Raw genomic sequence first — 25,403 nt, 5'->3', positions numbered from 1 at the left:
TGCCATATGTATACATATATTCATTCTATATATTCATTCTTTGGTGATGTTAAAATCTGCACATTTTTTTCATTAGGTTGTACATTTTCTTATTGAACACTGAGTTTTATTTTTTATATATTTTTATTGTAGTTAATAGAAGGGTTACATTATATTCACCAGATAGAAGGTACATTACTTCACAAATATTGATATACTTTCTCATGTCATGGTCCCCATTTCCCTTCCCCCCTGCTCATCTTGATTTACCCCCCTTCCCTATCCTATTTCAAATAACCAATGAAGCATATTTGAAATATATCAGATAAGAAGGCGAAATATTGTAACAATATGAGATAAACAAGGGCCAGCAAAAGAGATAAAAGATAACATAGTAATTAAGGACAACAATCACTCATTATGTGGCTTTTGTTTCTATATCCTGGACTTCTTTCATTTAGTGTCATCCTATATGGCCTTATGTATCTAGATTTTGTTCTTTTGTAAATATCTGCTAGGAGAGCCCAAGGTTTCTACTGATTATGACAAATGAGGGAAACCATTGGGCCTATGTTCCTTTGAGTCTGGCTTACTTCACTTAATATGATTTTCTGTAAGTCTTGCCATTTCCTTACAAATGGGGCAATATCGTTTTTTCTGACAGCAGCATAAATTCCATTGTGTATAAATACCACATCTTGTTGATCAACTGAGGGACATCAACTGAGGGACATCTGGGTTGGTTCCATATCTTTGCTATGGTAAACAGTGCTGCAATGAACATGGTTGTACTAGTGGCTTTAGTATGTCCTTGTTTCTGGATGATTGGGTAAATGCCAAGTAGTGGAATTGCTGGGTCATAGGGGAGCTCTATGTTTAGTCTTTTGAGGAACTGCCATACTGCTTTCCATAGTGGTTGAACGAGTTTGCACTCCCACCAACAGAGTAGTAGTGATCCCTCCTGGCCACATCCCCTCCAGCATCTGTTGTTATTAGTTTTCTTGATCCTGGCCATTCTCAATGGAGTGAGGTGGAATCTTAGAGTTTTGGAGTGATTCAATTTCTTGAGCTGTTGATATATTTTAGGTATGAGGCCTTTGTCCGTTGTATGGTTAGTGAAGATCTACTCCCACTCTGTAGGCTTTCTAGTTAATTTGCTAGCTATGTCCTTTGCCACACAGAAGCTCTGCAGTTTAATGCAGTCCCACTTATCCAGACTTTCTCTGATTTGTTGTGTTTCTTCGTCTTTATTAAGAAAATTTCGACCTGTGCCAAGGAGACCTATTGTATCTCCTATTACTTCTTGTAAAGTTTTCAGTGATTCTGCTTTTACCTTGAGGTCTTTGATCCATTTGGAATTAATCCTAGTGTAGAGTAACAAAGAAGGATCCAACTTTAGTTTTCTGCAGGTGCTTAACCAGTTCTGCCAGCACTACTTGTTGAAAAGGCTGTCTTTCTTCTATTTTTTGGCTCCCTTATCAAAGATTAGGTGGCCATAGGTCTGTGGTTTAATATCTGGGTCTTCAGTTCTATTCCATTGGTCTTCAGGCCTGTTCTTGTGCCAGTACCAAGCTGTTTTGGTCACTATAGCTCTGTAATAGAGTCTAATGTTTGGTATTGAAATTCCTCCTGCGCTGTTCTTTCTGGTAAGAAGTGTTTTTGCTATACGGGGTCTTTTATTATTCCATATGAAATTTTGGATTGCCTCTTCTATTTCTTTAAAGAATGACATTGGGATATTGATGGGTATTGCATTGAATTTGTAGATAGCCCTTGGCAAGATTGCCATTTTCATGATGTTGATTCTTCCAATCCAGGAGCATGGGTTTGTTTTTCCATTTCCTCAGTTCTGCTTTAATTTCTTTTTTTAGGATTTTAAAGTTTTCATCAAAAAGGTCCTTTACATTCTTAGTTAATTCCTAGGTACTTTGTTTTCTTTGAGGCTATTGCAAAAGGAGTTGCTTTCTTGATTGTTGCCTCATTCCTCTCACTGTTGGCATAGAGGAAGGCAGTTGATATTTGAGGGTTAATTTTATACCCTGCTACCTTGCCAAAATTTTGGATCGGTCAAGGAGCTTGGGAGTGGAATCTATAGGGTTCTTTAAATACAGAATCATGTCATCTGCAAAGAGGGATAGTTTTACTTCCTCTTTCCGTATTTGGATCCCCTTTATGCTTGCTTCTTGCCTTATTGCTCTGGCTAGGAATTCTAATACTATATTAAAGAGGAGTGGAGAGAGAGGGCAGCCTTGTCTCATTCCTGATTTTAGAGGAAATGGCTTTAGCTTTCTCCATTAAGTATAATGCTAGCTGTGGGTTTGTCATACACAGCCTTTATTATACTGAGGAATGTTCCATGGATTCCTAGTTTCTCCAGAGCTTTCAGCATAAAGGGGTGTTGGATCTTGTCAAATGCCTTTTCTGCATCTATTGAGACAATCATGTGATTTTTGTCCTTGCTCCTGTTGACGTGTTGAATTACATTAATTGATTTGCATATGTTGAACCAGCTTTGCATCCCCGTGATGAATCCTGTTTGATCATAGTGTATGATTTTTTGAGTTGTTGAAGACAGTTGGCTAGTATTTTGTTGAGAAGCTTTGCAGCAATATTCATCAAAGAAATGGGTCTATAGTTCTCTTTCTTTGAATCTCTGTCTGGTTTGGGGGTGAGGGTTATAGTGGCTTTGTAGAATGAGTTTGGCAAAGAGCCTTCCTTATCAATTTCATTGAAGAGCTTGAGGAGTATTAGGGTGAGCTCTGCTTTGAAGACCTTATAGAATTCAGCTGTGAATCCATCTGGCCCTGGGTTTTTCTTAGATGGAAGGTCTCTTATTGCCATTTCTAGTTCAGTGCTTGAAATAGGTCTGTTTAGTTGGATTAGGTCTTCTTGGTTCAGTGTGTGTATGTTAATATTGGCTAGAAATTCATCCATGTCTTCTAGATTCTCAAATTTGTTGGCATAAAGGTTTGAGAAGTATTCCCTCATGATGCTCTGGATCTTGGTAATTTCGGTCATGATACTACCATTCTCATCTGTGTTTTTGTTTATTTGAGTGTGCTCCCTTCTTTTTTTGTTAAGATTTGCTAAGGGTCTATCAATTTTGTTAATTTTTTCAAAGAACCAACTCCGTGTTTTGTTGATTCTTTCTATAGTTTTTTTTGAACTCCAATTCATTTAATTTTGCTTTGATTTTAATAATTTGCTTCCTTCTACTGGGATTAGGGTTGGTTTGTTGCTCTTTTTTCAGGAGCTTAAGGTGACACATTGAATTGTTGGTTTGTGATTTTTCCAATTTGTTATTATAGGCACTCAGAGCTATAAATTTTCCTCTGAGCACTGCCTTTGCTGTGTCCCAAATGTGCTGGTATTTTGTGTGCTCCTTTTTGTTAAATTTATAAACTGTTGAATTTATGTTCTGATCTCCTCGATGACCCATTGGTGATTTAACAAAGTGTTGTTCAATCTCCATGAGTTACAGGGTTTTCGTTGGTGGAGATTGGTGTTCAGTTCCAATTTGATGCCCTTGTGGTCAGCGTTTCTGAATCTGCACAGGTTTGTTTTATGCCCTAAAATGTGGTCTATTTTAGAAAATGTTCCATGTGCTGCTGAAAAAAAAAAAACCCTATATTGTGTTGTTGCTAGGTGAAATAATCTGCAGATGTCTGTTACATCTAGTTGGTCTATACAGTTGTTCAATTCTGAGGTTTCTCTGTTGAATTTTTGCCTAGTTGATCTGTCTGTAGATGAGAGTGGTGTATTAAAGTCACCAACAATCACTGTGTTTCGATCTATGCATGGTTTCAGTGAAAATAAAGTTTGCTTGGTGAAGTTCGGTGCTCCAGGATTAGGTGTGTAGGCATTTAGGATGGTTATGTCCTCTTGGAGGAGAGATCCCTTTATTAGTATGTAATAACCTTCTTTGTCTTTTCTCACTAATTTTAGTTTGAAGTCTATTTTATCTGATAGGAGGATGGCAACTCCAGCCTGTTTATGGGGGCCATTAGTCCCATAAACCTTTCACTTTCCAAAAATGTTTGGTTTTTTGGGCAAGATGTGTCTCTTGAGGATAGCAGAATGATGGATCTTGCTTTTGGATCCAAATAGACAGTCTATGCTGTTTAATTGGAGAGTTTAGTCCATTGATATTGAGAGTTAGGATTGAAAAATATTTACTCGTTCCTGCCATTTTTAAAAGCTTTCATTAGGGCCTGTGGCTTGACAGTTCTTGTGGTACTTAGATGGTATGAGTTTTAGGTGGCATTTCTTTGTCAGTATTACGTTTGTGTTGGTTTTCAATTTGTAGAACATCTTTGAGAATTTTTTGTAATGCTGATTTGGTTGTTACGTAATGTGGCAATTTTTCCTTGGAATGGAATGTTTTTATTGTTCCCTCAGTTATGAATGAGAGCTTAGCTGGGTACAGTATTCTTGGTTGGTAGTTATTTGTCTTAAGGGCATGACATAAATCCTTCTAATCTCTTCTTGCTTACATGGTCTCTGCTGAGAAATCTGTGGTTATTCTGATTGGTTTTCCTTTGTAGGTGATTGTTCTCTTCTCCCTGGCTCCTTTTAGGATCCTTTCTTTGGTCGCTATCGATCCTGTACGGATTATAATGTGGCGGTGGGATGTCCTTTTCTGGTCAGGTCTGTTTGGGGTTCTAAAAGCTTCTTGTATCTGGATGGGCCTGCCCTTCTGGATATTTGGTAAGTTCTCTCAGATAATTCCCTAAAGTATATTTCCGATACCATTGACCTCTTTCTTCAAACCCTCCTCAATACCAATTAGTCTTAAATTAGGCTTCCTAATTGTATCTTGGACCTCCTGAAGCATTCTCTCATATTTCCTAGATTTTGTTTGACTCATTTTCTGTTCTTTCTCTATAACCAACTAAATTATTTTCAACCCTGGAAATTCTCTCTTCTGCATTGTCTAACCTGCTAATAAAACTTTGTACTTTAGTCATCTCCCTCCCTTCCAAGTGCTCATTTTTTTTATGCCTTGCATCTCTTGTTTTAGATCATGTATGGATTTCTTTAACTCCTTGATTTCCATTTGAGAGGTTAGCTCAGCAGCTTTATTCTCATTGGATATTTGTTGAAGTTTGGTTAGCTTTTTGTTTATGGGTTGTATGAATTCCTCCATTTTTCTTTGATAAACGTTTATTATGGCCTCTTTATGGCTTCCTCTTTTTTACATATCACCTTGTTTATGGTTTCCTCACGTTTAGATATGGTTTCCTCCCGTATCTCTTTTTGTATGTTTTCAAACTTTTCATTAATCATGTTTACCAATTGCAATTGTATAGCACTTAGAGGAATCTCCTCTAGTTTTGCCATTGACTGCCCCATTGCCTGTTTATATTGGGTGGGAGATGCTATTCCTTGATTTGACGTTTTGAGTTTCTTGTTCTGCTCATTTGAAAATGGGAGCAAGATCAATACTAAACAAGATTACAATTTTTAAGATATAACCAACCTAAACCTCTTTAGCTGGCCAGACAATAGATGTTCACAATTTTACATTGGTATTATCACTCTCTTTCTTTTTGTGCACTTACAGACAAATCTAATACCACCACTGATCACCGATTTATGACCAAAACAATAAACTCCTCAATCCAATCTCTATTGTACTTAAGTCCCATTGGACCTAGAATATAATTGAACATCTAGATATATATTATTGCTCAATAACCAGCAACTGTAGATCTATGCATTATAAGAGTTGAAGGATGAACAGAGGACCAGAGATAGAAAAATAGTATGAAAGACAACAGGGGAGGTAAGAAAAGAGTAATGTAGGAGTGTAAGATTAATATAGTAATGAAGAAAAGGGATAGTGTTAGGATAACTGAACACTTGTTTGTTAAATTTGTCATTTAAAATATGTAAAAATCAACGTTAATAAATTCTTTAATAAAAGAAAGCAGGTGACTGTATCAATATAAATATCATTTGTATCCAGTCTATACCCAGTGCTGTCATTATGTTTCTAGGAACGACCACAATGACAGAAGAAATGCGGGAAAAGAAAAAAAAAGGAAAGAATCATAATATTAAAAAAAAGGTGTAGGTAAAATGGCAAAGAAAAAATGAGAACACATAAAAATGCAAATGAAAAAGGGTAGAAAAAGAAAGGAAAAAAAGAAAAAAAGGGGGGTATTCTTTAGTTTTTTTTGGGGGGGGCAGGATATTAAACTAAATTTGGGATCCAAACACTTCAGAAAGTCTTTTTCTCTTGTGATTTGGCTTTGCGGTTTTTCGGATCAATTTGCTTGATTGGGCAGAAAAAAAAAAGAAACTCAAAGAGTCAGGAGCTGCTTTGTTCACCAAGACTGCGGCCCCGCCCAGGAGGAGGAACTTCCGCTAGAGAATTTCCGGCTACACTGTCTCTGGGAAATCCTTAGCCCTTTTGAATGATGGCGCTGCTGGCACTACTTCTCAGGCTCCAGTTGGCTTGGCCGGGTCTTTGCCAGCAGTCAAGATGGCACTGCTCTCAGCTGGTGGGGAAGGTGATTCCTTCCGAATGCTGTTCAGCGAGCAGAAGTGGAAACTTCTCCATGGAGGTACTCACAAATTGCTGGATTCTCCAGTTCCGTGAAGCTGGCAGGTCCGCGACACGGCCAGGTGACGGCTCTGGGCTCGCGCAGGCGCTGTCTGGCTCTGTCTGGAGCCGGCAGGTCTGCGCTGCCGAGAAGCGCTGTCTGCTCAGGTCCCGGGCTGTACACGCTGTCTTCTTACACAGGCTTTTTGCTTTTCTCCTCTCTGACTGAGATCTCTGTGGTGCTAAAGCTTACTTAGAATGGATCTTTGGGTATGAACTTTCCCTTATGATGCCAGAACTGGTATCTTAGTGAGAGCTCAGAAAGACTCGCACTGAACCACCGCCATCCTCAGCTGATCTACTGAGTTTTATTTTTGTTTTTGTCAGACATGGGGCTTGAACTCAGGGCCTGGTCAATGTCCCTGAGCTGCTGTTTTTTATTCAATGATAGCACTCTACCACTTGAGTTATATCAATACTTCGGCCCCCTTTTCCTTTATAAATTTTTTTTTATTATCCTTAAGTAGTTGTGCACAGGGGTTTACCATTCAACATGTCAGTTTGAGTGCAACGCATCTCTGTAACTTTTTCTGTAGGAATACAAATTACATATTGATGAGGTGGTTTGAAGTTTAACTGTTTTCAATGAAAAAATATTTTCCATGTCTTTCCTTCACTTCTTGACCATATTGAGTAATTTTTTTCTGCTTAGCAACTTGTGTGTTCATTCTAGATGATTATGGTTGCTTTCTTCTTGATCTAGTTTTTTCTTTCCACTTCTGGTAAGTTTTAGTACATGTCAGATAGTCAGCGTCGTACCTTATCTGTGGAAAGAGATGTTTGCCTTTAAAAAAAAAAATCTTCTTTTAAGTTTGCTTCTGGATATAGCTAAATTGTGTGGTTCCTGGAGTCTATAACTCACCACTTAGATTTGTTAGGCAGATTAAGCTACTAATCCATCGATGTCTATTTATGCCTCACAATTGAGTGTGGAACCTTCTGTGTACTACGTCAATACATCAGGATTTATAAGGTTTATGTTCTGGCTGGAGGGAACGGGCATTGTTCTGGTTCCATCTGAACTCTGGTGACACTTCCATCGACTTCTTTCATACAGTTTTTTCCCTTACCATCCTAGCCACTTTCCCATTACTCCAAAGAAATACCCTACACCAGCCACAGATGAAGTCAAGAGAGGTTTGCTTAGCTTGCAGTGTTGGAAAGTAAAAGATCCAAGATCAGGCAGAATTGCTGTTTGTCCTCTGGTGAGAGTGATGGCTGGTGACTCATCATGGCAGAAGTTTATTTGAGAGGAATCACGCCCCAAACTGATGCAGAGAGAAAGACAGCCTAGGTCTTCTAGTGTCCTCTGAGAACAGCCCTTCTATTCCACTCCTAGTAGACCCTGCCTCTTAAAGGTCCACAGCACCCCTACTCCATCATACTGGGATAAGGTGTGTGTGTTTGTTTTTGACATGCATGTAGAACACATGGTACTCAATGGAGTGTTCTAGAGGCTTCTGAAGGTCTCTGAAAGCCCTCTTTGTATCTTGTCTTTAGCCGTCTGCCCTGTGAGTTCAGTCTATCTTCAGCTGATTCAGCTCTGCTTGTCTGACTGAGGAAGGCCATTTATTTCAGGTAGTTTCCTTACCTAGTGTGAGAACTGGGGATATTCCAATAACCCAGGACAATTATAAAAGGGACCCTTTGGCTTCTTATTGCTTAGGGGCCATCAACCTTTGTATGCTCATAGACTTGGTCTTAAAGAGTATCCTTTCATGAATTTTACAGGGTTTTTTCCTTTCATTTGCGAGGGGGGATAATCTAGTTTATTGAAATTTCTTTTATTTGAGAGGATAAATCTGTTACTCCATGTTCTCTGCAGGCAGAGATTCCTTCCTCTTAACATCCAAATATTTACATAATACAATTAGAGTCTATGTGCCATTTTATGGTCAAATAAACATTATTTCAGACATTTGCCATATTTTAAAATGGTCTCTTAATTGCCACTTTAATAGTGGAAAAAAATGTGTTACCATGAGCCAGATTTATTGAAAAGCAGTTTGTTCCAGAAAGACAGTTTCTACATTCTCAAATGTACAGAGTTTTTGATGGTTTACTGACACAAAGGCCCACGAAATACAATTGCTGCAATGGGAATGACCATGAAAAATAAGGCAGAAAAAAAAAAGCAAAAGGAAATCATCAGACAAACTATGAGAATATCTTCTAGAATTGAACATAAAGTTAAGCTGTGGGCATTCTAGTCAAAAGTGATTAATTATAAGGTGATTAATAAGGAGTTAACAGTTCTTGAGGGCCTTCTCTATGCATCTTGGGCTTGCCTCTCTCCTCTTGGCCCGATCTTTTCATGTATCCAAAGATGGAATATGAAGAATTGATCCCCCGCCCAGGTCCACCTATTATCCCAAGTCCATCTAAGCCTGGCTGTAAACATTCCATTTTGGGCTCCATTGCAAAGCCCCCACATCCCTAGGCCTAATGGTTTTTTCATAAATCTCTACTTGACCCCATAAAAAGCCACCTTCTCAATCTCTTCCTTGCATAACCTCCAACCCCATAGGAAGGCTGTGCCCCTTGCTGCTATATCTCAATAAACAGTCCTTGCCTGTGGAAGATGGAGCCTGTCCTGTTTCCTTCCTTGGGCCTCCATTTTCCTAGCTGAATAAGCAGACAAAAAAATGTAGCAACTAATAGGCTTTTTGAGCTTCATCCCATCCTGGATCACTAAGCATGTGACAGATTTCTAAAAGCAAAATGGTACAGTAGGGGTTCAGAGGCCAAAGCTGTCATTACGCAAGCTTCCTTGGGTGGACACACATTGTCTGTGTAATAAATCTTCAGAAAAATCTCACACCAGGCACTGCATGCAGGCAGCAATGACCCTATGTTAGAAGTCAGAATACCAGCCCCATGCCAAATCTGGAAGACACATTTAAGGGTTATGTCTAAAAATGGCATTTGAGGGCTGTAACATCGACTGTCCTTTATTTGAGGAGCTTTTAGGAGGCACTGTGTTGAGATTGATGGTGTGTACAGCTTTCTTGAGCTGTTCCATTAGACAAAAATGGAAAATAGTGACAGGAAAGAATTGTCACCCTTGTCTTTGTGATCTTAAGTTTATGAAAGAACTTCAGGGTTCATATCTTACTGATTCCTTCGTTCTACTTTTAGAAATGTTTTATGTACATACAGAAATTGTTCAAAGGAATGCGCTTCATCATGATATTTTTGATAACTGTATATAAAGTACTTTGATCATGTTATTCATATTTCTCCCCTCCACTGACCCTCCCCCTCCACTTAACCCTCCCTCCTTCCAAAATTATTCCTCTGGATTTTCATATCTTAAAATCTAGATTCTGTGTATGAGATAAAACATGCAGTATTTGTTTTTCTGAGTCTGGTTTATTTCACTTCACATGAAGATCTCCAGTTCCATCCATTTTCCTGCAAATGGACCAAATTTTATTCTTCTTTATGGCTGAATAATATTCCACTGGGATATACATACCACATTTTCTTCATCCATTCACTTGCTGGTCATTGTTTTTTGATGAGATTATAATGTGCTACTTCCCCTTTCCCACAAACTGCTCCACAATTCTTTGCAGTTTGATTTCTGTGTTTGTAGCCACATTCTGAATCCTCAGACTCCCATTTTCCTCTGATCATTCTGACAGCCTTTTGTTTCTTTCCCTTCTCTCCAAGTAGCCATTGTTCCTTCCTCTTTGTCCTGAACACTTTGACCTCTCCAGATTTCTCAGCATAGTATCCTTGGCTGCCTTGCTATTTACACTTGATGCTTAGGGCTGCAGAACAAGAGAAGGTGAAGGAGCCCCAGTTCTGACCGCTGGATGCTTGTTTCCTGCAGGGGATAGTAGAGAAAAAGCAAAAATCCCCATTAAAGATGCATCATTAATCATCAAATGCCCACATAGAAAAGTCTAGAAACATTTTATTTCAAAGTATATAACTTTTCACCCTGGAAGTTGTATAAACAAGATGATTGGGAGGGGTGGGAGGAAGGAAAAGGGGACAAAAACATGAGAAGGGGTGTCAATGTTGGAGAAGTAATACACCCTCTACCTGACAAATGTTACTGTAACCCCTCTATATATTACCCTGACAAAAAATAAGATTTTAAAAATAACAAAAAAGTTTTCAGTTGAAATATGATATAAAAATCAATGATAATAAATTATTTAAATTAAAAAAAGCTGAAACTATAGGTACTAGAAAGTACTAATGTGCTAAATAAATACATATGAAAAGCAAGTTTATAAAGATAATTGAATAAAAATATTTTTATCAGATTCTCTGCTTCCTAGACTTTTCCCCTACTTGGATCTGGTTATGGGAGAGCTGCTGTCATGGACATTTTAACCCTTGGTGTTTCAGGCTGCCCAGACTCCTCCAGGGTGTGGCCAGGCTTCTGGGACAGGTTCCTGAGGGAAAAGTCTAGACAGTCCAGTGCCTACACCCTCCCCCCCATGCCTTCCCCTCTGCTGCTGGGCTCTGCTACCTGGAGGAAGCTCATGGATGCTAATGACCTGTTGAGGGGATTGGAGCAGTGAGTCAGCAAGTGAGCAGAGCCAGGCTCAGCTCCTTCTCTTCCTCTCCTTGATGGCCTCTCCTAGGCAGGCTACCCTTCCTTGTGGCCTTTGCAGGGGCATCACAATGAGCCAGTTCTGGCTGGCTTCCTCCAGTCCCTCCTCTGAAACCTTACTCTCAGGGGGTCCTGAGATTGCACCTTCTAAAGAGGAGCCCTTACTATTGTTGGCTTTTTTAAATTAATTTTTTACACTTTTATTAACATCAAGTAGCTGTCATGGGGATTTTATTTGGACATATCTACATGTATATAATGTTCCTTGATCATTATAATGTTCCCCCTCATCACTCCCAGTCTTCTCTCCCACTTTCCAAGTGAATCTCAACAAGAGTCACTGTTGCGTGTTCATGCAAGTCCATGAAGTATTCTTTCCATATTTATCTTCAGCACCCTTTCCATTCCCCTTCCTAGACACAGCGTCTCTAAAATTTCTGGGAAGACTTGTACCCCCTCCTTATATAATAAGACTGGACAGGTTTTGACATCTTTCAGGAAAATGTTATAGGATATGACTTTCAAGGTTAATTTGCCTTTTTTAATTTTTTTTCCTTAAACAGTGTTCTTTACTAAAAATGAGTTTCCCATGCCCTCTCTCCCTCTTCTGAGTAAGGGAGGATCTTTCAAAATTTTGAATAGGCAGCTCTGTGGAGAGATGGGAGGGAAAGAAGGAGGGAGGGAAGGAAAGAGGGAGGGAGGGAGAGACAGAAGGAGAGGTAGAGGGTATTTAGCTGCGTACATGTGGTACAGGCAGAAAGATCAGAATGCTAACAGAGCAGGCTCTGTAATTCCGTGTTTCTTGTAAGTATGTTAGCCATTCAGGGAGCTCAGCTTCTCAGTGTACTTGGAGAGAGGTAAATGTGGGAAAGCTGGAAGGGGGTCAGTTGCTCTCCTTGCTTATGGTGAAGGTGGTTGCTGATCCTGGCTAGACTCCACTCTCTCCTTTCTAGATCTGTGGTTCTGCAGAAGAGACACACCTACTGCAGGAGAAGAGGACACTGACCAGATTGCAAGCGGTAGGTTGTGACATGCAGCATGTTTATGCAGCTGAGAGTTGCTGAGAGATGCGGTGGGATTGTGGTTGGGGTGGAGGGGGGAGAGAAGAGAAGGAGGGAGGGAGATGGCTCAGGGCTGGCTGATTTATCTGCAATGGAGAATGTTTTATTTTAATTGTCAGTTACAAAGATAGCAGTTGCAAAAGGCTGGGTTCTAAGCTTTTAGATTTGTGTTTGATGTGCTGTGTGTGTGTGTGTGTGTGTGTGTGTGTGTGTGTGTGTGTGTGTGTGTGTGTGTGTGTGTGTGTGTGCAGCTTGGAGAGCTCACCTTTAAGTAACCTGCAGCTTCTTATTTTTCTTTTCCCTCCCCCTCCTCTCCACCCATCTTCCCAACATCCTCTTCCTTACCCCGCGGGAAAGGTGGCCTAGCCTTCACCTTGAGCCCGTTTGCCCTCTAAGTCGGGATTTGCAGCTGCTTGGCTGGAGGTGCTTGTGGATGCTGCAGCGTGGTCTAGGAAGCCTGAGTAAGCAGGAGTCTGTGCATGGGAGGTGGAATTGGACACCATGGCCGTGCAGCTGGTACCGGACTCTGCTCTCAGCCTGCTAATGGTGAGTACACTGGGGAGGAGGTCGGGCCAAGCAGCATCCATTCCAGCCTGATCTGCAAGGGGGGCTGGGGGCTGTGCTGGCTGCTGCTGCTGCTAACGTGATGACTTACGGACATGTTAAATACCGCTGTGCTGCATCCCACCGGCTCTTTTGAATTTGATTTTATGGGTCAGAGCATCAGCATGACTAAGCACCGAGGGAAGGAGAAAGCAGGAGCTTAGCCATTTTAGAAACTTGTTGCTGGATGCTAGGTGGAGAAGAGATGCTTGCAAACAGGTGATGAGAGACCCTCAAAATAGGTTGCTAGGACACGTCTTCCTATGAATCCTCCACGTCCTCTCCCTCTGGTCTTTTGGAGCTAAATACAGAGGATCATGTCCTGGTGTTAGTTGGATTGCTTTTCATAGCAACTGTGGAATCTGGGTGGTTTTTTTTTTTTTTTTGGTCTGCAGTGATTGAGGAGTTCTCTGCCTTCCGGGTGCCCACATGTGTGAGGAATCTTGGGAGATGCCCAGAGGTTCCTGTTACACTTGGGCTGTGGAGCTGGGTGACAACTCCTCTGCCAGCAGGCCTAGTCCAGGCGTTCCTATGTATATGAACTAGCCCTACTTACATTCCTGTTCATGTACAGCAAGTTAAGAAAGCTATTACTTGGATCACTGTAAAGCAAACAAGGACAGTGGGGTCTCCTTGTGACCTGATGGCCTTTCTGTTTGAACTTCGGTTCAGTCTCCCTTTGTTGTCATTTTGCCCCCTCCCTTTGCTATGGCCAGGGCCAGGCAATACTGGGGCCAGAGTGGAACAGGCTGTGTCAGCTCAGCATGAGAATGCTCACCAAGGTTTTCCCAATAGATTTCTTTTTCTTTTCTTTCTTTCTTTTCTTTTCTTTTAAAGGAAACAGAGCCTAAGTACTGGCGCTGTGTATATTGATCTGTGTTTTCTGACTCAGAAGGGCAAGTACAGCTTGGTGAGGCCTGATGAGTTCATTAAGGTAACTTGGACCCGCAGCCAGTGTAGGGACTCTGCCTCCTGGGTGCAGAGACCCCTCAAGTGAAGACGGACAGGTATCCGATGCTCTGCTACCCCAAATGACATTTGGTTCACAGAGTCATTTGAAGTGCTGCAAGGTGCATGGGCCTCTCTGTGGCTTCCAGTTCCCCCAGGGGAGAAGGATAGAAAAAAATAAAGATCCTTTCTTTCATCAGCGAGGCTGTAGCCTGATGCTACTTGGGTTGCCATTGTCTATTTGTGGCCCTGCAAGTGCATGGTCAAGGCTCTGAGTATTTGTGATGGCGGCTGGCTTTAAGATGCAGGATATATGAGATATAGGAGGCTTCTGTGCACAAAAAAATGCAGGCATGCACATTCAAGACTTGCACATATAAGTTATCTGATGTGCCGCACGAGGTGTGAAAACTGAAGTATGTGCAGGAAAAAAAAAGTTTTCTTGAACCACAAAGAAAAAAAAGGCTTTTTCAAGGAAAGCCAGGCCTGTTTGCCTCTGCCCCAAATGAGTACTCAGATATATGCTTAGATACATATCTCTTTTTACTCCAAGGGCCCTGAAGATAATTTCTCGGTAACCAGGTAGAATGCAGCTGAGTACCCTGACTTGGCTGTTTTCTGCCCCACTTGCATGCTCAGGCTCGGGAATCCCACGGTGGTTGTCCTGGCTGTCTGCAGTTGTGATTTGATCATGAGATGTTTCCCTTGCACGCACCTCCTGCTTGGATTAAAGGATTGTGTTCTCTTCTCTCTCAGGAGCTCTTGGCACCATGATGGACCATTAGATTAGATTCCTGGAGCACCAGGTGTCATTTGAACCACCACACATTCATGTTTGGTTCAGGGAAAACTTCCCTTCTGAGGAAGTGTTTTTCTTTTTCTTTTTTTTTTTTTAAAGGATGAACCCTAATAAAATTTGTTTCTCTGACATGTTGCATAATATATCTTAAAAATGAGTAAAACCAGTGGAGAAGACAAGAAGGAAGAGAGGCCATCCAGGGGGAGTTGCTTAGGCTGTGAGCTCAGGAAGGAAGCTGCAAACATGATTATTTATGAACTCATTGAACGACCAATCAGTGCTTGGTATTTATCAAGCATTTGCTCATGGGGGAACATGGTCTGGTATAATAGCAAGAGCCTGAGCTCATCAATACACGGTTTTGGGGGCGGAGGAGTCAATACCAGTTATCTAATTACAGCTGTGATTTTATGCCATAATCTTTGGGCTGCAGGTTCACTAGGACCATCACCTGGCCATGCTCCTGGCTTCTGAGTAAGGAGGCAGGCGAGGTGGTATTTAGGTTACGTGCTGAATAACACTGGTGGGAGTATGTTTATTTGGTTGTGGAGGCAGTCTGAATTGTCTGTGTGTCTCTGCCATGTCATTTGCCACCTGGGAGTGTTGTACTGACCTATAAGATCTTGCTCAGCTCCAATAACACCATTTCAGACCTTTGGGAGTATGGTCTAGGATAGAGCGCCTGAAAAGCCAGCTCAAACACTTCATTCAGCATTATGTCTTTATTCCCAGTCTAGCACAGGAACAGTGTGGATTTTAAGTGAATGGTAGAAGCCGGGTCCAACTGTTGAGTTTGACTGACAGGACGCTTAAGTTCTATATTTTTAGCTGAAATGGAAGATCAGTTGGACTTATTCACACTGCCAAGGGTTTGACCCCACAGGAGCCTAATTTATTCTGTTCCTCAAAAGGTAATGACCTCTGAATGGTGCTGTCCTCAACCTAAGTATGAGTCCTGCGGGGGCAGGGCCTGGCTTGGGGGCAGGCCTTGACCATCTAGACGTGGGACTACTTCTCATATTTTCAGTGAGCAGATAATTCTCCATTAAAGATGAATCCCCTCAAAAAAAAAGTAGACTCAGCTAGGTGTCAATGGCTTAGGCTTATAAATCCCAGCTGATCAGAAAGCAGAGGTCAGGGAAATGGGTTTGGAGGGCAGCAGAGGCAAAAGAAAGAACATATGAGATTCTACCTCAGCCCGTAGCTAGATGTGGTGCACCTATCGTTTCATCTGGAATGAAAAGTAGACATAGGAGAAGCACAGTCCCGGCTGGCTTGGCTGAAAGTGCAAGACTATGTATTAACATTATGTAGAGCAAAACTGTCCAGAGGCATGGTTTCAGTAGCAGAGTACCCTGCTTAGGAAGTATAAGGCCTTGAGTTCCAATTTTGAAACAAACCCCCCAAACCATGGTAATCAGAGATTGGAAGTGTGACACCATAGAAATTGGGATGGATGGTCCAGTGTCATCAAAACTCTGCCAAGCCGGAGTTCGACCTTGTGTACCTAAGAACTTTACTCCTATGCTCTTCTCTGCTTTTGAATGAGCCGCTCCAAGTCATTCTGAATTTTCCTTGTTTCTATGTGGGAAGTCGTACCTTCCTACTTAAGATGATCATTGAATATATTGAAGTACAAAAAATTTTAAAATGATACCACAAAACTGGCTTATGGTATCTGGGTTAACTCTAGCAAGAGGAGATATTTTGCCTCCATAATGAATTTGTCATGTTTTCAAGGACTTGTCTTGGACTACATTTCTAGGAAATTGTCAAGAGTCATGTTTAACAATTGGGAAATTTTAGAATGTAAAAGCTCAAGTTCACAAGTCAGAGAAATTAGTAGGTGCTTACTGTCATGAATGAAGGATGAAATTAGATGATCCTAAAGGTACTTTCTTTGATGTCTGATGTCCGGGCTGCTTATGAACACACAAGCATCCTGCTCTGTTGAATAGATTCCATCGGCAACCTGCTTCTATGATTTTTACTTTTCTCATTTTAACTCCATTCTAAATTCTTTCCTCAGCCATTTCCTTACATGGACATTTTCCTCTATACCTACCCAAAAGTTTTTGCTGAGTATCTGTTCTGTATAAGAAGCACACAAACCAATCATTGGCTTTTGTAAATTTATAATCCAATTGACAGGATGGAGACACAGGGGAATAATTAATGTACCATTTCTAATTAAGAAACATGCAAAGGGATTTTAGAGAACCAGGTAGGAACTGTAATGAGTCAGTGCAAAAGTCATCACCACATGAGTCCTGGGGTACACTGGGTGGGGGAATGGGTTCTTGAAGTTTGCCTAACATATTGAGAACTCAAAGTATAAGCAGCAGCTGAATTACATTGGAATATGCACTCTTTTACAGATCTGCAGGGTTGACTGGTTTGGACAGATTTTTTTAAGGGACAAAGGATTACAAGGTTAAATAGGCAAGTGGAGGTATCCGCTTAGGAAGCAATATCCTGATAGCATTACTACATAACTTTCCTCTACTTTACCCTGTGAATTCCAACTTGAATGGCTTTTCCCCAGATCCCAAATGTCAGAAGTCACAGAATGAAATTGAACTCTGTCTTGAGAAAACTTGCTTTTGAGTCAATATTAATAACTCTTATGTTTTTGTATCTGTTGTCTCCATTAGATATTCAGAACTACCTAGGCAGGGTAGGTATTATATTGTTCTAATATGTAGTGTCCATAGAAGTTAAATAAATTCCTCAAAATGCTTTAGATAATTTGGGGTGAAACTGAGAAATTATCCTGGTTTCTTGGCTTTCATGACAATTAGGTCATATATTTGAAAAAAGTGGTATCAAAAATGGTTATGGAAATTCAGACTATTGTAGAACTTGAAATTACCATATCTTTAAGACTATATTCAGAGGGGGCTGACAAAAATCAGGGCTCAGGGCATTGGCCCTGGATCTTTTGAAGGTGGAACTGGTTCTTAGTAACATTTATCTTTCTGGTTTGTTTAAAGTAGAGTAGTTGTTAAAAAGGAATCCAGGATGTCACTGTTGCATCTGAGTCTGTGGGTAAAAATCCTTCAAATTCAATTATCCATTTTCTGAGATGCCATTTCTCAGTGTGCACATCTACACAACAGAGACTGCTATTTCACATGATCAGCATTAGCAAATCTATCAATGGATGTAATGAGAAGTCTCCGCATTGATGTAGTGCCAGCTGTGGCTGGATGGAGAATGTGGAATGATGGAGTCACTCTGGCTGTTTCTCTGTCTTGACTCTGTGCTGACATTAATCTCACAATGGCATGTGCTTCCCTTAAAAGCAGTTTTAGGGTTAATTCATGCTGGAGTTAGCAAACACCAGGTAACAGAGCCATGGCTTGTAAGCTGTTTCTCCCTCTTGGATAATGGATCTGTTGTAGGCCAATTTACTGGGTTTCAGGTAGGGGGATTTCTGACAAAGCAGAATGGTTCTGTATCTAGGATTGTAGGGAAGATGAGATGTCAGTTAGCTAGTGGCTCTACCCAAGACACCTAGAGTGGGAAGAACAGGTGGCTAAAGGAGATTTTATCCAAATGGGGGCAGGGACTGGCAAGACAAAGATAATAGATGCTTGATATAATGTTCTGTGGACTTTGAACACTATGATAGGGCTCCTGTAACACTAACCAAAGAAGCAAAGCATCAGTGCATCCTAAATCATGGATCCAGCTTCTCTCAAAATAAATACATTGGGGAAAACCAGATTGCCTGAATTTCTTCTTCTGTTTGTCTACATAGATGTACAATGAGTTTTTAGTTTATGGCCATTCCACCCTGAACTGGCCTGATCTCATCTGATCTTGGAAGCTAAGCAAGGTCGGGCCTGGTTAGTACTCGGGAGATGTACAATGAGTTTTTAGTTCAACAAGTCTGATAATGGCTGCGATGCATTTTGATCAATGTCACCCATCCCTTCCGTTGTTCTTTCCCACCTCTCCGAGTCCTATCTTTACCCTCAAGTTAGGGGACTTGGTTTTCATATCTGTACACTGAATGTGACTGCATTCATCTACCCTCCATTCATCTGCTCCCTTCCCTCAACCCCTCCTCCACCAATAAATATGTTTCAGGTTTCTGGTATTCATTTTGTCAAACTGTTCCTTAGTTATTCAGAGGAGTTACACCATTGGAATCCACCCCTGAATATATCATCCTTTAGTCAAGTTGTATGTATGTGTGTGTGTTTGTATGAATGTATACATACATACATATATTTCTAACTCTGCATGTATTTTCAGATATAATAGTTTAGGTCTAACTTCCACATATGAGAGAAAACATGTGCCATTCATTTCTCTGAACCTGACCTATTTAATCTCTTTTCTAGGTCCATCTATTTCTCTGCAAATGACATAATAATGATTCTCTCTGATAGATGAGTACAATTCCATCGTATTTGTCTGAATTTTTATGCCAGGTTGTGAAGTCTCACCATTTGTTAAATGGGACAATAATAACTATCGCCTGTTCGCTAAGCAAAGGCAGTCAGCATTCATAGTTGCTTGCTTTATCTTAACATGAAATAACAGTCCATCTGCAATTATTAGACTTCCGTATAAGCAAAATTGAATAAAAAAACCCAAGTTGCCTAATTCTGTTTTGACATCTCGGCTCCGGAGGTGATGAGAGGTCACCTCTGGACAGGAAGCCAATGATTTTGGAAAAACAGATGCTTCTAAGGTCATGTGAATCATTCCAGCCATGAACAGATTTAAATTTCCATTCCTGTCTTCAATAACTAACCAAATTTTCTTAGCCTCTGAAAGGAGATGACTAAAATACAGGCAGCAATATGTTCTCTCTGGCAGTTATAAGATGCATGCCTTTCAGGCCTGCTACACACGATTGTACAGCAATAAGTGCATCTCTGCTACGAATTAATTGCACGGCTGCTTTGTGAAGCTTCATTGTGGTTCGGGGGCATCTGTTGTAAGTACAGGTAGCAGTTTCTCATTGGATTCTGTGCCAGAATATGAAGACTAATGGAACATATGGTGTTGAGCCTGGTCGTAATCAAGGATCCTGGAAGTGCGCTCGGCTAAGACCATGTGGTACATATCAAGAGAGAGACTGAATTCCAATGTCGAGGTAACATTCACTTGCAACTCAGGTTGCATTGTAATGAATGCTCTTTATAACCCTGGATATTGAAATCTTAGTCTCGCCGTCCAGCCTTGGAGAAGCAATTTCCTGAGTAGTAGATCCAATTCATCTCCCCAGCAATGTCGTCCATACTTGTGATTTCAGCTCTCATCTGTACACTAATGACTTCCTACTTGTGTCTTTGGTATAGACCTTGCCTGCCCCCCAAGTTCTGATGACTACAAATCCAGATGTTCATCAGATTTATCTTCTTTTGTAGCCTACAAGTACCTCCAACTCAGCTCACCACCAATATTCCAGGTCTTCTCCCTCATCTGTGTGCCTTGCCTTGGTTGCTGGCACTGCCATTTGATCTGTCACCAAAGAATCACCTCGACTCCTTGCTACCTCTCTCAACCATGTTTCTTGTTCATTCAACATGTACTTATAGAGCAGCTCCTATCTCCCTGACACTGCTTCAACATGACTGCTCTAGGTGTGAATGAGACAGGTTAGGTTGTGATTATCATAAACCTTTCTTTGGGGAGGAAAAAAAGCAAACATATTGAACTATCAAGGAATGCAAAGGGCCCTGTGGTGAATTTCAAATGTGGATTCACAGATGGTGTCTAGGGGGACAGCTTTAGAGAGAGTGATGGAAGAATATGGCATTTAAGCAAGAGAGTGAGTGACAAGAAGCTGGCAGTGATGAAAAGTCATGGAGGGGGAATTGCAACCAGGACAAAGTCCCTGGGACAGGAAGGAGTTTAGCAGGCTCCAGTACCTTGCACTGCAGTCAATGCATTTGGTAAATTAAGGTGTTAATTGATTAGGTCCTGGTAGACCTAATGTGGACACAGCTGGGAGAGGATGTTGGATATACAAAGCAAGACCCTTGCCACAGAGTTTATGTCTTGTCACAGAAATAAGAATTATAGACAATGTTGAGGGAATTGGCATAGGGTAGGAAAGGACCCTGGCACTCTGTAAAATCTAGTCGGGTGTTTGCAGTTGGCTGCTGTCTTACACTTATAATCCTAGCTGCTCAGGAGACTGAGATCAGGGGATGTGTGGTTCAAAGTCGGCCAGGGAAGAAAAGTTCTCAAGCCTTCATCTTCAGCTAATCAGCAAAATGCTGGACTGCAGTGTGGCTCAAATGGTAGAGTTCCAGCTGTGAGCAAGAAAGCTGAATGAGATCACAAAGCTCTTGAGTTGAAGTGCTGAAACTGGAAGAAGGGAGAAAGAAAGAGGGAGGGAGGATAAAATGATAGAAATGAGGAAAGAAAGAGATTATGAAAGAGAATGGCATGTAGCTAATTTCTTCTGTATTTTTATTAGCACATACTAGTGATTCAAAGTGGGTGTTCATTGGAATGTTTCCATACACATATTTACTTTGGTCATATTCACCCACTTTCTTGCACTTTTCACATTTTTCTTGCAATTAAAAAATAAATTTCATTATGTTTAGTTTATTATTATGCTAATACAAGGGTCTGGACTCAAGGTCTTGCTTGTATTCTGGCTTGGCGTTTTCGCGCAAGGCCAGTGCTCTTACCACTTGGGCCACAGCTTCCCTTCCAGCTTTCTGCTGGTTGATTGGAGTACCAGTCTCATGAACTTTCCTGCTGCACTGGTTCTGAACTGTGATGGTGAGGTTTCAGTCTCCTGAGTAGCTAATATTACAGGCAGGAGCCAAGGTCCCTGGCTCTTCTGTTTTTATAGATGCATACAATGTAGTTTGATCATATTCTCCTTGCCTCACCCTCTTTTTTTTTTCTCCCTCTCGCCTTCTGGTTCTGCACTGCCAGTCTCTCATTTTTCATGTTTACTTTTTCTTCTCTAGACCTAAAAATTCCACATAGGAGAGAAAAATGCAGCATTTGTGATTCGGAGTGAATCTTATTTTGCTTAGCATGACAAGCTCCAGTTTCATCCATTTTCCTACAAATGTCATTATTTCATTCTTTATAAATAAGTGCACAAACACAAACACATTTTCTGGTGAATAGTGCCTAGACTGATTCTACAACTTGGCTGTCATATATAGTACTGCAGTAAGCATGGGGGTCACTTGAAGAACATGCATAATTAATTTTGAAAAGTAAGGGAGCACATCTTCCCAGGAGAAGCCAGAGCTGGGAGGTGTTGGGAAAAGATAGGAACAGGAATGACGCTGGGCTGAAAGAAGGCAAGGATTCAAAGGGATTGCTGTCTAAGTGATTTTGGATGCAAGGAGGAAAGATGTTGCAAATGTTCCTGTGATGACTTGGATTTGAGCCACCAGCACTCAGGAGACTCCCAGTGTTCTCGGAAGAGAACCAGTTAATGGATGTGTGGAGTTCAGGAAGTTTGGTCTGGTGATGAAATGCAGCGTGCACCGGGGGAGACTGGAGGGAGAAAGGCCAACTTAGATTCACTTGCCTGAGTTGAGGTGGGAGAAGTGGAGGCAGGGAGATGAGAGTGAGCAGAGAGAATCCATGGATTCTAAGAGGAGAATCATCAGAACTGCATGATGGATTTGTGCTTGAGGAGCCAGTCGGGAACCCTGAGTGTTCCCATCAGGCCACAGGGAACATAACATACATGAACAAAGGGTATAGGGGATGCAAACTGAAGAATAGGTCGTGGCTCGTTAGCATTGCTTCAGTTGTGATGGCAATTAGGAAGAGTGATGACTGGCGGGCCAGTGATGAGATTTAGCAGTGACCCTAGAAACAGAAAGCTCCTGGAGAAGAACGCACAGGCCAGGCCAGAGAGAAGGACTTGGCACTTCAGGGTACAAAGCCAATATTACTTTGTCTTTGGAATTCATTTTCCTCGTGTAGAATGTGCATACAGCCTGTTGAAACTGTCTTGGGGGAATTTTCTGTCAGATGTGGGTTCAATGTGGTTTCATTACAGGAGCGGGGAACATGTGTAAGTAAAAAATGACTACTATGCTTCCCCAAGCTGTGGTACCTATCCCCCAGGGTGGGGAGAGGGGAAAGGGAGGATTAGGGAAGGGGGGGGAGGAAAGAGAGGAGAGAGAAATCCAGTTTCCCATAGCAGCCCTTCCCCGAGTTTGTGTGTCTAGCTGTGTCACAAGTTCTTTACTTGGAATTGCTCACTTCTGCTCCTGTAGATGAGGCCTGAGTCAGCTGGAGTCATTTGACCATAAGGATCTGGAATCTTCTGGAAGATTCTGGGAATGGGTGCCAGGGTCGGCTGGAAAAGCCTCCGAACATGGCTTGGGATGCCTCACAGTATGGCTGCCTCCAGGAAGTTGGAGGTGTGTTGGGGTTAGTGAGGCAGAGCTGTGTGCCCATTTGTGAAGCCTCTCAGATCAAGCACACTTACTGTGTCTGAATTTTGGGGACCCTAAGAAGTCACCAAGGCTGTGTTTGCTTCCAGACAAAGCAGTCTCAACATGACTTAAAACTACTGTGTGATGTGTTCACTCTGTGCAACTTTGATTTGGTTTCCTTGAGAGTCTGTTGCTTTTGAATTGCTCACAGCCTTTCCTTGGGAATTTATTGAGAGGAAGCTTTCCATGAATTTGGATGGACTGAATGATAGGTTGACATCAACAGAAGCCATTTTCTGTTTTCCCACTCCTAAACACTTGGCTTTCATTCCTCAGGGTTTCCTCCAAACTCTAAAAACTGGAGCAGGGTGTGCTTTCAGAGACCACCTGAGACATGTATAAACCCCGTGGGAAGGTCTCCTTTCCATGTTTTGGGACCCTTAAGATCCCTGAATTGTGTTCTCATTGGTGGATGGAATCTGATAAAGCCTTGCTTCCTGTACACGCTTAGCATTTGGACCAAAAACTTAGGTTGTGTCTTTATTGCCCAGGTGTTAAGATAAAAGACGGGATGTATGCTTGGTATTAGAGTACGTTTTTTTTGTTTTTTTCCTTTCTGGGAAGTGTAATTGAGCTGTAATGAATGTGGCTGAGGTGGTTTCCCAGGGCTGAATGAAAAGGAGAGCTGTGTTCATGGCCTGAGGCTGAGTCTTCCGTCATTGACCTAGTTGACTATTGGCATTGTCCAGGAATGCGTTATGCTAAACTATTAAAACTACTGGGCCATGCTACAAGGAATAGGAAACATGAGCATTATCGACAACTATTGTTTTCTTTCAGTGATTACAGAGGGGGCATTTTCTAATACTTATTTCCAAGGAATAGATCTCCAACAGCACAAGATTTGAAGCTGAGGACCTATCAAGTGCAGTTCTTTTTCATTTTATAACAGATATTTTAATCTGTATTTTGTTTAAGTATGTTTTATAAAAGTGGCGATGTGGCTCAAGTGGTAGAGTTCTAGCCTTGATCTGAAGAGCTTAGGAACATCTCCTCGGCCCAGAGTTCAAGTCCTACAACTGACAAAAAAAACTCTTCATATCTGGGCTGGACACTGTGGTTTGGGGTTTTAAGTAATTTTTTTTTAATTTTCTTTTGTGTGTGTCTTTCTTTTTTTGATGGTCCTGGAGCTTGAACTCAGGGCCTGGATACTGTCTCTGAACTTGTTCTTACTTAAAGCTAGCACTCTAACCACTTGAGTTACAGTGTCACTGCTGGCTTTTTCTAAGTAGTTTATTGGAGCTAAGATTCTCATAGACTTTTCTGTCCAGGCTGGCTTAAAACTATGATCCTTAGATCTCAGCCTACTGAGTGGCTGGGGTTACAGGCATGGGCCATCAGTTTTTTTTTTTAAACACTTTTTGGTGAATTAACTTTAATACCTTTTTCGTCCCTTTCTTTTTCTTTCTTTTTTCCCCTTCCCTTTAAAATATTTATGGAAGATGTCAGTCAGGGCACTGAGGTTAGCACTGAGGATATGTGGAAGTACAGTCTTGTTCCTACTGCTAAGGAATTTAGTTGGGAAGGCCAATAAATAAACTTTGGGATGGGGGAGGTGGGTAAAAGGGAAATTGGTAGAATGTGTCAGACATAACACAGGGACCTCTAATAAATCATTAAAATAGCTGGTAAGATTTTATTTTTCTGTCTAGGAAAAAATAATGAAAACAACTGCTTTGTTAAATGACAACTCCTTTGTACAACTACTTAAAGATGATAAAAGTATTCTGGAACAATCATGACAAATTGTATCTATCCTTGTCATATTTTCTCAACTGCAGATTTAACTAGGCATAGTACAGAATAGTAAATGAGATTTAAGTATGCATAAGGTAGACCAACGAAGAATCACAAGTGTGTGATTGAGAAATAGACTCACATTAGAGGAAGGTTATCAAAGACATGGTTTGATCATATCTGAACCTTGAGGATCCTGATTCCTTTTCAATGTAATCCCCTCCCTTGGCCTGTGAATACCCTGTAGACCAAGGTCCCTGAGTGTTTTGTTTATCCATGTATCTGGCACCCCAGAATGGTGTCTAGTGACTGGTAGTTGCTGAGTGAACAAGCTGAGACCACTGTTTCTGGCACTGTCTTGGAACAGGTACTGTGTTGCTGGACCAGCATTGTCTTCCTCCTCGTCCTCTTCTTACTTCTCCCAGTCATCCTATCTGCTATCCCACCTACACTACTGCTGGTTTTTTTTAAATGAGGATATTGCCTAGGATACAAAGTTCCTTTCTATGATGCCGAGTTTCTTGTCCAAATGTCAATGAGCAGAAGTCATTCTAAGTTCAAGTGTTCAAATTTTTGTGTCGCTCCATCCCTGCTGTTGAAAATGCCCTATCACTTTTGGGTACTTGGCCTGTTGAACTTGATC

General features: G+C 41.2%; 1 protein-coding gene across 1 annotated transcript in view; it reads left to right on the top strand.

The window, feature by feature from the left end:
- The first annotated feature begins 12,110 nt into the window (after positions 1-12,110).
- Positions 12,111-25,403, top strand: part of Frmd4a (FERM domain containing 4A) — a 411,101-nt gene continuing 397,808 nt past the window's right edge. The window contains exons 1-2 of the mRNA XM_090318924.1: positions 12,111-12,178; positions 12,578-12,766. Of these exons, the coding sequence (XP_090175050.1) occupies positions 12,722-12,766 (45 nt within the window). The 5' untranslated portion in view covers positions 12,111-12,178; positions 12,578-12,721. The remainder of the gene's footprint in view (positions 12,179-12,577; positions 12,767-25,403) is intronic.

The sequence above is a fragment of the Megascapheus bottae genome, chromosome 26 (assembly GCF_031878675.1).
Source record: "Megascapheus bottae isolate mThoBot1 chromosome 26, mThoBot2.hap1, whole genome shotgun sequence".
Lineage (NCBI taxonomy): Eukaryota > Metazoa > Chordata > Mammalia > Rodentia > Geomyidae > Megascapheus > Megascapheus bottae.
The sequence above is the reverse complement of the archived record's forward strand: the minus strand, read 5'-3'. Positions and strand labels throughout refer to the sequence as shown.